General features: G+C 44.5%; 1 protein-coding gene across 1 annotated transcript; it reads left to right on the forward strand.

Annotated features, from left to right (window-relative positions):
* Positions 1-963: 963 nt before the first annotated feature.
* Positions 964-8065, forward strand: tekt3 (tektin 3). Its single transcript, XM_060036667.1, has 8 exons — positions 964-1642; positions 2046-2637; positions 3668-3751; positions 3865-3935; positions 4196-4339; positions 4922-5144; positions 7009-7163; positions 7446-8065. The coding sequence occupies exons 2-8, from the start codon at positions 2068-2070 to the stop codon at positions 7660-7662; spliced, it is 1464 nt and encodes a 487-aa protein (XP_059892650.1). The 5' UTR covers positions 964-1642; positions 2046-2067; the 3' UTR covers positions 7663-8065.
* The last annotated feature ends 8076 nt before the right edge of the window (positions 8066-16141 follow it).

Below are 16141 nucleotides of genomic sequence, written 5' to 3' on the forward strand. Positions count from 1 at the left end.
TTGCCGGGCCCGCTGTGAGTAGCCCTGCTATCAACCCCAGCCTCCTCACTACTGGACTTTGACGACATGCCCGCAATCCAGCTCAATACTCATCGTAATCAAGGGGAACATGAATGGTGTTTTGTTGCATTTACAAACATAAATCAACGTGAGGAAACTTGTTGTGTTGCACATGATGTAGGATCAGCTCTGGTCAACGAACGTCATCCATGACATCATCGAGAACCTCGACTGACTTAAGGATTGGCGTGCCTCAGCCGGTCTGCTGTCGAGGATTCTGACGCTTGTTGCAAAGCAGTGATGCTGTGTTTTCCTAGTAAAAGCAAAAGACACCCAGGGAGCCAATCACAGCACACTATCGCTGATTGGCTCACACTTTGCGGTGGAAGAGCACCAAATGGGGAGGAGCCCTCTGAGGACAAGAGGACATCACCCTCCATGACAGAAACAACACTAAACCAACATAATGATGTCATGCTCTAAACAAAAAATATTTCCAAAAATGCTTATCAAAAGGACTAAGCAAGTCAATTTTTCCACTTACTGCAGTACATTCAAAATAAGCATTGCTTGCGGCATGTTATTCATTATGCCTAGACACATGGTACTTTTATGTCTTGCCAACACAAGCAATGTGTCAAACATTGCTCCATTCAAATCTGGTGATATCAGGAATGAGGCCTTGGTACCCTTCCTCTGGCTCCTCTGTGGAAAGCAGGCTATCATCTGTCCGTCCACCCCTGCTGAACAGATTAGTGTAAAAGATACCCATTCCCACAGGTAGGTAACACAACACAGATTATTATTCTGTGCAGCAGTGTCTTGCGTGGACTCTTCCTGTGACATGAATCATTGAGCAGGGAGCTGTAACCCACACGACCCGTTATCGCACGCCTAGGGAGAGGATCAACTTTGCTGTTGTCCTTTTTGGATAAACATCGGTGACGCTCTCTTAACTTATAAATCTTAGCTCCAAATACAGCCATGAAGTGGCTTAAGACTAGATTCTTAAACGTGTTCAGAATGAAAAAAAAATCTGATTGTAGTCATAATAAACTGTAATCTGAACATGAGTCAAAGCCTCCAAACTATGTGGTGGAGAAGCTCAGGTCGTAGAGAATAAGAACGTCATGGGAACAAGCTATGCTTGACCTGCTTGTTCGGTTACACTTTACCCTTTTCAAACCATTTATAAGGGCTGATCTCGTAAATTAACCGTTTCTAACCAGGGAATAACAAATGAAAAAGGCCCATTACAGAACTAGAAAAAGTTAGTTGTCGTTACAGTGACAGTTAGGAATTTTGTATATATTCTTCAGTAAAGTCAGCGCACCTGCTCACAATTAATCCTTAAATCTCATCCAACAGCTTTACTCCTCTCCCATTGTAACCCGTGGCAACTGCTTCTGTGTCAACAGAAATCTTGGACAGCCTATGCTGCTGAGTGCAGCCTAGAGTTTCTCCACCACCACCACCACTACCCATTGGCTAGCTTGAAGTTGAATGAATGGCTTGAAACTCTTGACCTATCAATAATGCATGAGAGTGTACCTTTAATGCGTTCTTGAGCTCATTTCCAGGTGAGCGCGACTAAGTGGTGGGACACGCCGAGCTATCCAGAACCGGATTTTATTTAGTTTTGGTAAGTAACAATTATTTCCTTTGCTTCTTAGTTCATTGTTCGACTTGTGAATTGCACTTAATTCCTGGTAAATTTAAAACTCAAATCATGTCAAATAATCAAATGAAAATTAATAAATGTAAATTGATTTGGACTAGAAGTCTATTTAAAGGATTATGCTTAGAATAGGAGTAGGCCTCCTACAATGTTAATATATTTTATTTTGTATTTGTCATAATAAAATAGAATATAGACCACTGGGTCAATAGTAAAACAGATAAGAATCATGCATATTGTCTGCACTCTTCATTTGTTCAAGTGAAATACATTAATATGTATAATTATGAATATTGCAAGAAGGTCTGTCACATTTTTAAACATTCTTAAAAAAAGGATAAATAACTTTATATATTTGCAAAACCAGGGGAATCAAATCCAAAGTCAAGATGGAGCTCCTGGGATCCACCCTGACAGCCACGTACGCGCGGCCCAAAACCAGCCACTTCCTGCCCGCCATCTCCACCATGGCCTCCAGCTACCGCGGCACCCAGCTCCCCCTCACCTTCAACCCCATCTCCCACCAGTGGCGGAGCAACAACTACCCCCGGGCCGGCAGCGCCATCCCGTCCATCCGGCAGGGGAGGGACGGGGACCTGGACCTGGTGCGCTCCAACACCATGTACCACCCGTCCAACAGAGCCATGCTGAGCACCCGCTACACGCCCGACGACTGGTACAAGTCCAACCAGAGCAACTACCGCGAGTCCGAGTCGTCCCGGAACAGCGCGGAGCGGCTGCGGAAGGACACCTTGAGGCTGATGCAGGACCGCGAGCAGCTCACCCGCCGCACTCAGGAGTACACCAGCAAGAACATCGGGGAGCGCCTGAACGACATCGTCTTCTGGAGGTCGGAGCTCAACCACGAGATAGACAACATGGTGACGGAGATCGCCGCGCTCGCCGAGGTCAAGAGGAGGCTGGAGAGGGCCCTGTCCGAGACCGAGGGTCCCCTGCAGGTCAGGGTTGTGTTTACAGGGGCGGATGTGTGTGTGCGTGTGTGTGTGTGTGTGTGTGTGTAATATCGAGTGTCTACCTCGATGGACTGTGTACTTTAATACGCCTGTATGGGTAACTTCCATCAACGACCCCTTCGCAGCCCAGCATTGCATTTGTTTGTATAATTGATGGATCTATTGACCGAATGGACCTTAACTTGCCATTCCCGGCAGGGCCCCTCAGTGTGGGTCCTATAGATCGGTTAACAACAGAGCAAGGGCCTCCCTCACTGTTGATCAGGTCACATTCTGTCCGGTTTAAGTTACAAGGCAACATTCTATAGGAGGCGTCCAGGTAATGTGTTGTTTTTCCCTGAATACTTTTGGGCGTCAAGGTTGTATTCCACCTGATCTGGCTGGAGAGATGGTGATACCCTGCGTATCCGATGGCAGGAGGAGATTGCCAGGACCCAAACGTCAGAATATCAATTAATCTTCTTCTTACCAATGTTTTTCTTTAAGTCTTTATCTGACCGCTTTCACTCGTCTAAAATGAGGGGTTAATCAGTCTATTAAACCTGACCCTCACCTCAAGGAACTGTAATAATCTCCTATTTACTCAAGCCTTTGCCCCAAAATGACTTAACCTAAAGGGATCTCATCACTCAACCTTAGGCCTTTCTTCAATGCTCTGCAATTTACATCCCATCACAAATTCTCTGATTGAATCTTCCCAGCTTCCCCTGTACCCGCAAAACTCCCACGCCTGTAGTGTTCTCCAATGCCTGATTAAGGTTTATAAAGTAGCCATAGGGACATCCATGTATCAATTTTCCAGTCTGGTTCTGCTGCCCTTTGTGTCGATTTTCTGAGGCAACAATACATTTGATTTCACTGCATAGGACTGTTTGAGATATCGCTCAGTGATGTGCTTGTGACCAACACAGAAGACAGATTCTTTGCACTGATCAGTATACCAATCTGTGTTTGCTGATCTTTCGCTGGTTGGCAGAAGATCTTCACCTGACTTTAAGGATTGATTTGTCAACAGGTATCCCAAGAGTGTCTCTATCACAGAGAGAGGCGGATGTCCATTGACCTGGTCCATGATAATGTGGAAAAGAACCTCATAAGGGTATTATCCATATATCACTTGTTTCCTTGAGTGTCATTGGTTTGAACAGTGCAGATTTCAATCATCTTCATCAAAATGATGAATGTGTATCTGTGTTGTGTTGTGGCATGCAGGAGGTGGAAATCATCAAATCCTGTCAGGAAAGAATGAGGAGGCATCTGGATAGAGCCATCTCTCAACTGGCGTGAGTCTTGGACCAGAAATATAGGCTTTCAGGTTCTATCTATATGCATCCGTTTATTTTATGTTTGAATCCATCCTTTATCATATCATATATACAATCCTCACAGCAATGAACACAGTTGAAATAGCTCAGCTCTAACCTACTGTAACACCAAGGGCATTCGATACACTTTTACAATGGCGGCGACGAATTTAAGGAGCAATTTGTCGACATACCAGCGTGCCTTTCAACTGTTGCCTGTGCTGCGGGGGTTAACCCAGGTCAAACCGAGCTGCCCAGCATGAGCTGGAGAGGGATCTGAGCGACAAGGTGTCCGCCCAGAGGATAGACGACAGGTGTCACCATCTGAGGAACACTTCGGATGGGATCAGCTACTACAGAGGAGTCGACAGACTGGACCCCTCGTGAGTTCCCCGTCAACACTGTGATGGTTTCATCAGTTTGCGTATGCAGGAATAACTTGTGATGGCTTGAGGCATGTTTGGAATATCAGCAGTGAATGGACGACACAATTAATATGACAAAAACAATGGATGAATGTTCCAATGTTTCAATTTATACTTTAAAGAGTATGACCAAATTGATGAATGAATCCACCCATTAATCCAGTGATGTACAGTATGTATGTATCGATGAATGCATAAATGAATGCATGAATGAATGAACTGGTAACACTTTACAATAAAGGTACATTAATTAACAGTTCATTAATATTAGGTCAGGTAGTATTAAGCAAGTAGCTATATAATAATTCTTATTATTGCTATAACTAATTTGACTGGTAAATTGCACTAATACACTGATCAATTAATCAATTAACCAATTGAAGAACTAATCAATGAATATGCATATGATTGAACACATGAATGATCACTCAACCAAAGATTCAATCAATGAACCCTTACTGCGCAATAGTAATTCTAAAACCTCCTGCTAGGCTCTTAACGGTGGATACAAGCTGTGTCTCTGTTGTTCTGCTCTGTCAGCCTCTCCCTACCAGAGTCCTGGTCCAAGTTCACAGATGACAACATCCTGCAGTCCCAGAGCCAGCGGGCTGCCTCCCACAAGCTGAGGGATGAGATCGAGGTTCTGCTGAGCACCACGTCTAATGACATGTGGACCCAGTTCAACAGCGCCAACGTAGCCTTCACCAACCGCATATCAGAGATCGCCGACACTAAAAACAGCCTTCAGACACACCTGGCTAAGGTGACTTGATTAATGTCTTGTAGAAGTTTGCTCACACCTCTTCAGTGACCTGGCTACTTTGACTTGAAATGGCCTTGTGGACTTGGCTGAGTCGACTTGACTCGGATAAGGTCTCTTGACTTGGTTAAGGTGTCTTGACTTGTTTGAGGTGACTTGACTTAGCTTAGATGTCTTGACCTCGCTAAGGTGACAGAGGGACTTGATATGGCTAGGGTGGAGCTCTCACCTGTTGAGTCACGTGTCAGTGTCAATGTCAATGTCAATGACTGAGCCAGAGAACTTATTTGTGAATATGTATTCACAAATATTCCCAACCTAATTCCCATTCTATTCAAATATGTGCATCAGATTATATTTTGGACTATATTATATTTTGGGCATTTACTAGTTAGCCCTTCATGGATGCTTCGGCCTATATGAGGATTAAAACAGCTATATAAAACCTTTGAAAAAAATAACACATTCAACTAATTATTATGAAATATAAAATATGTTCAAGGCTTTCAAGTGCAGCCAAGGATTTCTTTAAAATATAGTAATTATAGCAATCATTAACTCTTCGAGGATCTTGATGTCTCAGTGACTGAACTACTATGCAAAAAGTATATTGTTTTGCCTGGATTTAACCAGTGTTAGTTTATTTAAGGCTACACTAGATAACATACCATTGGTATACCAAAATATTCATTTACACATCTTCATTTACGTCATTTCTTCAGGCCTTTTCTCTATTCACCACCAACTGCTGGGGTAGACAAAAATACATACTCAAAACTGGTTCTTGAGACAAGAAACAATAAACTGGAAAGAAAGGTCTCAATTATAAATGAAAGATTACCATGCCAACACATGGTGTTGTTACCCTAGCTTTTAAAAATACATCCGTATTGTTTTCATGTGCTGTGAATACTGTCCAATGAGAGAAATCCTAGAAGAATGCATTGTTCCAAGGGTAAGAGTGACGGGACAATGCAACTGCAGTTAATAAACACCTTTGGCATGAAATACTGCAAGGCAGTGCGAGCTGTCAGTTTATAAACAACCTGAGCAGCTGCTAAACCAATCAGCTGATGTCTGGACGGTCAAAACTCTGACGCTAATTAAACAAAGAGGCAGGAATGTAACAGCTGATTGAGGATCACCCGCATCACTCATCTCCCGCTGCATCATAAAGCAGTTTTTCTAGTTCTCCGACTTCAAATCTGGCCAGCGCCTATTTTGGCTCGCGGACCAGTTCCTTATAAACTTGACTTACGGTGTGTGTCCAACTATGTGCGCTCAAAATGTAGCGGGGTCAAAAGTATGACACTAGGCCCAAGAATGACGATTGAAGAATAATACTAAAGTAACAAAATGAAAAACTTGTATCTGAATGCTAAGAAACGCCCTGCTCTGGAGTGGCTGGAGGCTGTCAGTCAATAATCGAGTTAGGGATCATGACACGCACACGCTCAACCCATTCTATTTATTGTGTGAGGGCCCCTGTCCAAAGGCGGGATCCTTAAACAGACACTTTGTTGATTTGTGAGTGCTATATTATTCCCTGCTCCACACTGAAAGCTATTGTTCTGGGAGTTGACTTTTGAAGGGCTTATGGGGTTTGAAATGAGATCAGCTGTTGGGCGGGCTCATTTTCTGAAGAGCAGCTGTGATGTTAGTCACACGGTCTTTAATAAAACCTGGTTGACTCTTAAGGGGCACTTAGGAGTGCAGGGAGAGGTGATTATCTGGAATCACATTAAATCCTCTGAGTTAGAGGCAAGAATCTGACACTGTTAAGTATCTGACACGGTTCAGTACTCCTCCTTTTTAACCACTAAAAACCAGAGTCGCTGACTCGTCTCCTTCTTGTTGGCATCTGTAGACCCTTCAGGAGATCTTCCAGACAGAGATGCTGATCGATTCCCTGAAGAAGGCCCTGAGGGACAAGGAGAACCCGCTGAAGGTGGCCCAGACCCGGCTAGAGGAGAGGACACGCAGGCCCAACGTTGAGCTCTGTAGAGACAACCCCCATCACAGGTCACTCACAAAGCTAGTTCGATTAAACTCCACACCATTTTTGCATAATAAAATTAAGACATTGGCGTTATGTTTAGAGCGACGTCAATTCACGTTGATAATACTTTCAATGGTATATAAAATGTTTGGGTTATGGTTAGACCGACGTCATTTCACTTTAAAACTCCTTTCTGCGCTCATAGCCAATGTGAGCAGGCTCCACTTTATTGCTCTTCCTCTTATGATCATAAAATTGTTTGCTGGTTAATTTCCCTAATAATCCGTCTCCTCCCCACTGCTTAGGCTGGTGGGCGAGGTGAGGGAGATTGAGGACACCATCCATAAACTCCGGGACAGGCTGATGGAGGCCGAGTCCACCCTACACACCCTGGTCAAGACCAAGGTGACCCTGGAGCACGACCTGTCCGTCAAGGCCAACTCCCTCTTCCTGGACCAGGACAAGTGTATGGGCATGCGCAAGACTTTCCCCAGCACACCCCGACTGGTGGGCTACACCTAATGGCCTCCGGCGCCTCACAGTGACCCCCTAGGGGAGATGGGAGACCTAGCCCTGCTGGTGACCCCACACACTGTGCTGTGTTAAGATTGAAAATACATCCGCAGTCCGGATGGATATCCTTAACTCAGCCGGCATGTAACGTTGTTGAATATGTTGGGTGTTGGGTCACAAATGGGGACCTTAACTGGGAATGAAAAATGGCTTCAGTTCAGATATTTGTATATTGAGTGATTTAGAGGTGGTAAATGTGTTAACTTAACAGGATCCAAGTGGTAAAATAACATAGATGAATAACAGTGGCTATACCTATTTTGTTACGGCATTACCCACACTTGGTAGCAAGTAATTCTAATGTATGTTTACATTTGAAAAAAAGATTACATTAAAGACAATGAAAAAAGGATTTGATATATCTTTAATTAAGCAGGTTGCAAACATGGAAGGGTCCCGGTCATGATGAAACATAGCATCATTGGCTTTTTATATTATCACTGACCTTTGCAGTTTAAGCCGTGATTAAAGCAGCAGTGTTGACATGGTCAAACAAGCGGTTACAAGCGTTCTTGAGCCACACTTTGTTTTTCCTTTGACAGAAGGGTCAGTCGGGGGGAGGGGGGGAGCAAATGTAACGACCAAAGTCTCAGAGCAAACAAGCCCGGGGTCCCGGGGGCCCGTGTTAGCCCCCAGAGTGTTGAGTGTTGAAACAACAAACACACACTCATCAGTGACAGCTAACTCACACATCTGGAAGATCTGGCTGCCTGGACTCATGAGCTGGGTTTGACCCCCATGACCCATCACCGACTCCAACCGGACAGAATAAAAAGGTTCTCTCTATGAGCCTTATTCACCTGGCGGCCATCTTGGCTCTAAACACTAGCTGGGTGGGGAGAACTGAATGCGGTATGCGCCCCCCACCTAGATAGTTTAGAATTAAGATGACCACTAGGTGAATAAGGACCAGGATGAGGAATTTAGGTTCTTTGTCCCCTTTGAGTGTGGGACTTAAGAGGCAAACAGTGATTATCCTATGCTTATCCTTTGACTGACCCATGTAGCTATAAGTCATATGCCTCTCTAGCCTCCCTGGTATATTTTAGGGATTACGGGTGTGGTGTGTAAAGAGTTGGCCCGAAGGTGGCGTAATATGAAGAGAACGTTTGAGCACTAGAAACCCACACCTATTTGTGAGCTCCACCTTCATGCCTTCTCTCCCTTGATGTGCTCATTTTGAGAATATGCCAGTTCAGAAGGGGAAGTATGGAGATTCCCATTCAAACCCTTAAAATCCCCTGCAAACAAAGCATCTGCGAGCACACACACACACACACACACACACACACACACACACACACACACACACACACACACACACACACACACACACACACACACACACACACACACACACACACACACACACACACACACACACACTAGGGCCCGACCGATTTATCGGCCTGCCGATTTAATCGGCCGATTATAGCCTTTTTGAAAATAATCGGCATCGGCCAAAAAGACGCAGATTACAACCGATTTTTTTTTATTTATTTATTTTTTATTATTTTTTTTATAAATGTTATTGCGATTAGTATCCTGCAGATTGCGCTCCTACTCGCCTTGCTAACTAACAACTTTAGCTGGAGTAAAAAAGAGGAGATTGAATTTTACCGTACAACATGAAAGCACGCTCGCTCAGGCAGCTGCGCGCTCACCTCACCAATGTACACAAGACGCGTTGTTTGAGCATGTTGTGCCTGTTTTTCTTTAGGTCCCAGGCCATGTTAATTTGTTATACTGTAGACTCTAACGGTGAGACCATACTGCTCAGCACGCACGTGTTAGTCACTGCTCACGAGCGCAGCACATTGGGAGTTATTCATTTTACATTACACTCATTTTTGACTGTAAATGTATTCTAAAACACTCAAAGGTTCTGCATTCAATTCACATATTCGTCAAAAGTGTTTAAAGTATATTTAAGGTATCAAAAACTACGTTTTATATGTTTTTTTTTTTGTTTTGTTTTTAATCGGCCGATTAAATCGTAATCGTAATTTTTCTCTGAAAATAATCGGCATCGGCACTCAAAAATCAATATCGGTCGGGCCCTAACACACACACACACACACACACACACACACACACACACACACACACACACACACACACACACACACACACACACACACACACACACACACACACACACACACACACACACACACACACACACACACACCATTACTTAACCCTGCAATTGCTACACCTACTGTATGGTCTTTATCTGTACTGGGGAATGTCCCTTGTCTAAAATCAATAATGTTGTTTGACTTCTTGTGCAGCCACTGCTTCTGGTAACGATTTATTGACCAGCGCAATCAGAGAATACCCATGTCCCAGTATATGTTAGGTAATGTAATCTAAGATATGAGCGTAACAACTGCCTTTGAATGGCTTATCTGAAATATTAATAATAATCAAATGCACAGGTTGTCCTATATACTTTTATTTGTACATTGATGAGAAGGTAAAAAATAATTAATTACATCGAACTGATTTCTACAGAATATACTCAAAACCACCAATCACAAGACAGACAATCGATTGAGCAATCATGTTGTCCCATAATTCATGAATGCATAATTCATGAATGTTCCTGTCATATAATGGAAACCAATTATATGACATCGGTGTCATATAATTCCGTCCATCACTAAGGGCGGGGGTCTGGCCCAGGTAGGTTGGACAGGGATGTGTGCCTATCCACACCCGGCTTCTCCTCAGTGAGTCATCCAGGCAGTCAGACCGAGTACTGGGAGGAGGCCATACCCAGAGGGCTAAAGCTAAGCCAGGCTAAGCAGGCCTTTTAGTGCAGAGAATTTGAGTGAGGTTTCCACATGGCTCCACCCAAAATGGTCCTGATTGGACGCTGCTGTTAAAATAAAAGTTGGACATTGATGCCAACAGAAACAGAGGCCGGCTCCGCTGCTCCGGATTCCTCAGGGCCGGGGGATAGGTTGTAAAGATAAAATGTGTGTGTGTGTCTCCAAGTGTGTGCCTTTGTGTGTGCATGTGTGTTTGTGGGGGCGTGTGAAACTTGCACTTTGACTTCACTGCATTCTTTAAGGACTGTACGCAAACCACTGTAAAAACACACACGCACGCATACACATTGCCAGTCACAAACGCACACACACACATACAAACCCATACAAACAAACACAAAAACACACAGATCCCCAGTCACACACGCAACATCCCTACATTCAGGGCATTTAGCAGACGATTCTATCAAAAAGATGAAAAAATGCAATAAGTGTATGTACAGTAAGTTCTTATTGTACAAATGAACAATAAGTACATTTGTCAGAAGAAGGTACAGTAAGGATGTTCATAGAACCAAGGGCAAAGCACTAACAAGTTTAACATCCAAACAGTCTTGGTTGTGTGTATGTGCGTGTGTGGGTATGTATGGCTGCGTGTGTATCTGCAATTTTGTGTGTGCGTGTGTGGCTACATGGATGAATCAAACTAGACCAAAAGGGTATTTTGTACCGTTCACACAGTCATGCAATGAGCTCCTTATTTCGATGCATTTCCTCATATTTCATACTTATGCTATGGATCCAATTGCATTGTCAACAGATTTTTTTTCTTTCGGTCCAACCGCCAAAAAACTTGACATGACATGTGTAGCGGTGTGTGTGTGAGTGAGTGAGAGAGCTAGAGAGAGAGTGGGAGAGAGGGAGAAACCCCTCCTGTAGTTAGACTTGTGTGCCAAACCAAACCACATTCCTGGGCCGCGGCACCACGGAGACAGCCTTCCTGTTGTCTACCTTGGGTCACGTGACTGCCCTGCCTTCATCACTCTGTTATTAAATGTATTAACAGAAAAGAACATAGCTGCCGCTGTACTCGCTCACTCACACACTTTCTCTCTCACTCTCTCTTCCTATCTCTATTCATCTTTTTCTTGCTTCCTCTCTCTTTCTCTCTTTCGTTCTCTTTCTCTCCATCTTTCTTTCCATCTTTTTCTTTCGCTTTCACTCTCTCTGTCCCTCTCACATTCTTTGCCAACTTTCTTCAGCTCTCTCTCTCTCTCTCTCTCTCTCTCTCTCTCTCTCTCTCTCTCTCTCTCTCTCTCTCTCTCTCTCTCTCTCTCTCTCTCTCTCTCTCTCTCTCTCTCTCTCTCTCTCTCTCTCTCTCTCTCTCTCTCTCTCTCTCTCTCTCTCTCTCTCTCTCTCTCTCTCTCTCTGTGTGTGTGTGGATTTCCCACAAAGTTTTTTTTTGTACTTGAAAAGTACAAAAAGTGAAAAAAGTCCCTTATGTGAGAAAAAATAAGGCACATTTAGATCTTGACAACATAATATCGATCCCCTCCCCTCCTTCTAGTCCCACCCTGAGTTTCAAGTATTATTCAATATTTTGTTATTTTTGAGGTGGGCTTTGTGGACAGGGACATAAATACCCCCCCCCCCTCATACTCCCCCAGCCCCTCCTACTCTCCTGCTCAACTACTCTCTCAACCCCACGCACGGGGGAATGTACTCTGGAATGCCTCTTTGCAGTCCGGGCGTATTAACAGTTTATTTATAATACAGACGCTGCTTATAGACGCCCTGTGCCCCGTGTTTATATGTTTGACATGCCTTCCACACCCCTCTAAAGAGGTGATCGAAAACCTCTGGGTGAGGTTGAGGGGCGCTCACAAGTCCAACGGACCGCCGACCGTATCAGCATTTCAATAAGGTATTGAAATGCTATGCCGCGGAGCAGACACGATTCCACATTTGAGTCGGTGTAAATATTAGACGCATCTCTGGGCTTTAAAAAATGAATGAAATCGCTGAAACGCAATAACAAAACTAAACACAGCCAAACTCAGAAAACACAGACACTCATCAACTGCTACGTTTCATCGTTAGCGGCCGTAGCCTGTTCATCTAAATCTCAGTTAACGGTGTGTGGGTCATGGCTTCTGTTGCCAACGCCTTCTCAAAGGCCTGGACCCTGCCCACATGTCTTCGGCTGTTTAATAAAAACGGCGGGATCCATTTTAAGTGAACTCTACGAAGCCATGGGAACCAGAACTTCCTGGGAGGGGGGGGGGGGGGGGGGGGGGGGGGGGGTTCTGGATTTGTGCCGGGTAAATCTTTTTTTTTCTCAGGCTATTGTTGGTAGCTGCTATGTGGGACTTCAAATGCTTTTCAGATTTAAAACGCAAATCTTATAATGGTGCCTTTCTCCTGTAAGCCGGAATAAAACATCTGCCAAATGAGAAATGAGTGAGGCAACAGGACTTTCCTCAGAGTTAAACCCAGAGGCCTGACCGTAGCAGTTAGGTCGTTCCCGAGAGAGGAAGCTCAAGCTGTTGAACCGCCAGCTAGATAAGGCCAGTTCAACCGCTGCCTTGTTCCCCATTCAAACCGCTGCGGGGACTACCACCTCATACCACCCGCAAAAGTGAAGGAGCGCTGTGGTGAGTGCAACGGTTGGATATACGTGACGGTTGGTTGAATTCATGCTAATAGGAAAAACAACATTCCCCCCGGGCCCCCCCCCGGGCCCCCCCCCCCCCCCCCACCCGGCAAACCCCTGGTCCTCACAAACAGCTCACAGTGTCTCGCAATGAAAGCTGGAGGGGTTGATGAAGCGCTTACTCCAACAATCAAAGGTCAATCATAATGTGTCACCCAATTCAGCGGAAGGGCTGGAGTTTTTCTTTTCTGTTTTTACTTTTTGCTTTATTAGCAGTTAAAACATGACGCAATATCATTGATAATAATGGATGTCTATGAGACAACGATAAAGTCTGACTAAATTGTACAACACAGGTATTGAAAATGTAGAAACCAAAAATAGACCAAAAAAAGGAACATAAAGGACCAAGGATATGGATGGAGGGTGGAGGTGGTCACATGACTCGTGACTCACACCCAGGGATTCCGGAACATTTCTTTGGCACAGTTAGCAGCAATGGGTCATCGGTGGTCAAGACACCGAGCTGTGGTTGTGTCGCCTTTCGCTGAATCATAGCGGGTGTTATGATGACGGAGGTTTACGTAGTGTAGTCATGGAACAAGGAAGCGTTTTCCTTGAGCGATATTCTCACCCGTCTCCAGGGAAATGGCAGGAAGTGGCTGTTGCTGAAGAAACTATAATGGGAAGACGCTCACTATGAGCCTAAAAGAAATCAGCCATACTTTCTCCTTCCTTTTACAATTTACAATGTTCCTTCTTGTTTGATCTCGTGTTATGGTAATAATAATACACAGACATTCAAGTCACCCATCTCATTTCTAAACAAAAGTGTCAACTATTAAATAAGTTCTGTTATATTACTTTCAACGTCCATTACATTTTAGTTATCCTCCAAATATAGGCTTTTCTTAAAGCCACATAAGTCCACATGTTATTTTTATTTGCAAAAGGAAAGCATTTATTTGTAACATTTTTAAATAGTTGCTTGTTGCTATTGAGGCAACGCCGGAGCGCACTTGGTAGGTATTATGTAATTATAATGTAACTCGTTTATCATCACTAAACCCCTTTGAACCGCTTCCTCGAGGCTTACTTATTTTATCATGTGACCCATTTTCAACTACAGATTGTGTTTGAGCCATTGTGGCCGGGCTGGGCTTTGATAACATTGTCTTTTAATAGTAAGGCCACAGTTGGCAGCCTGTTTCCCGCTCAATGTCCTCTGTGTCTGATTAAAATCTGGGGACAAGATCATTTGTCTGAGTGGTCTGAAACCCACCGTCGGGCAAACTCGCTGAAAATACCTAATTACCTTCTCTCTTTCTCTCTCTGTCTCTACTCTATTGTTCTCCGTCTCTCTCTGTCTACCTCTGTCTCCATCTCTCTTTCTATCTATTTCCATCTCTGTCTCTACTCTATTTCTCTCTCTCTCGTCGTCCAACTCAGTTTCTCTCTCAATCTACTTCTTTCTCTCGCCGTCTACCACAGTCTCTCTCTATACTCTCTCTCCCTCCAACTTTCTCTACCTCTCTTTATAACTCTCCCCCTCCAGCCTCTCTCTCTTACTCTCTCTCCGTCTTTATCTCGCTCCTTCTCCATCTACCTGCCTCTTTACCTCTTTACCTCTCTATTTCTCTGTCTAGCTCTCTCTCCATCTTTATCAACTTCTCTCCAAGTCTTTCTCTCCGGTCTCTCCATCTCTCTCTCTCTCTCTCTCTCTCTCTATCTATTTCCTCTCTTTCCATTTTTCTCTTCTACTCTATCTCTGTCTCTCTCTCACTCTCTCTCTGTCAGGCCTCGCTTCCCCCGATCATACCAGACCACTGCTGCAGTTTGTCAACATTATTAGATGAATAAAGTCTCAGAATAGAAGCACGTGTCCTCTTTGGCGAGCCATCGACTGTATAAAACTGTGTGTTTGTGTATGGCTATGGATGTAAATGCATGAAGAGCTGCATGAAGCCAAACTCCTCGGGGCCCTTTGGTCAACAAACAACAAACGTGAACCCGGAAGGTTCCGCGTAGATGCATGTCTGCCGGGGCTGTTTATCATGAAGTGGGCGGGGTCTGATGCATGATAAGGCTGTGATAGGGTGGTGTTGGCGGGTAAAGTAGGAGAGGGGGGGGGGGGGGGGGGGGGGGGGGGGGGGGGGGTTGTTTATGGCACAAGTGAACTCCAGCAGAACCAGCGGAAAACGATGTCACAGAGTGTAAATAAGGACATCGAACCCCGGTGACCATCCATAGCTTGACGTAGACTTGGGGCTCTCCTACGCCCTCCGACTGGCGGCAGCTACGTCTCAACTCTGGTGCCAAAGTCACGCTTGAGTAAAAGCCGATGTAAGTATAGAACCCTTGATCCACACTGCACACAAACCCTTCAGGTTTTTCTTCGGTGTGCTTAAGTCAACAGACATTCTTGAGGCAAGCCTGTTGAAGTCTTACACTCCTTGATAACTTACCTACTGTTAGTAAATCGTGTACACAGTACACAATGTTAGACAGTGTGTTGTGATCCTCGGGTTACAGTATAAACGTGTTGGGGCATTGTCTTGTGACACCCATGTTATGATGTTCACTTGTGTTTTGTTGTATATATATGCGTTGGTGTTGGAAGATAGACTTGTTTCCATACTGTCATATTCTGAGACCTCCTGTGTGTTGGTATGTGGCGTACATATGTGCGTACCTTCTAAATGCACAAGATGCCAATCAGTGTAAGGCGCATACATTGACGGATACAGTGACTGTAAGCCACTCACATCTCCTCTGCGTACGACCGGCTCCCTGTAGCCTATCTATGGTCTTGGAATGCACTCTCCCTGTAACTTGGGAGGGGAGGGGGGGGTAGATCATGTCATCTTAACCATGGAGGTGAAATCTTGACTTGCTGCCCTGGCTGCAATGTTATACATGCGCCTCGCTTGGAATGTGTACTGAGTGGCACTCTCGACTACAAGGTTTCGGCAGCGAGCAACAGAGCTTTAAGCGAATG

This window comes from Gadus macrocephalus, chromosome 18 (genome assembly GCF_031168955.1).
Source record: "Gadus macrocephalus chromosome 18, ASM3116895v1".
Lineage (NCBI taxonomy): Eukaryota > Metazoa > Chordata > Actinopteri > Gadiformes > Gadidae > Gadus > Gadus macrocephalus.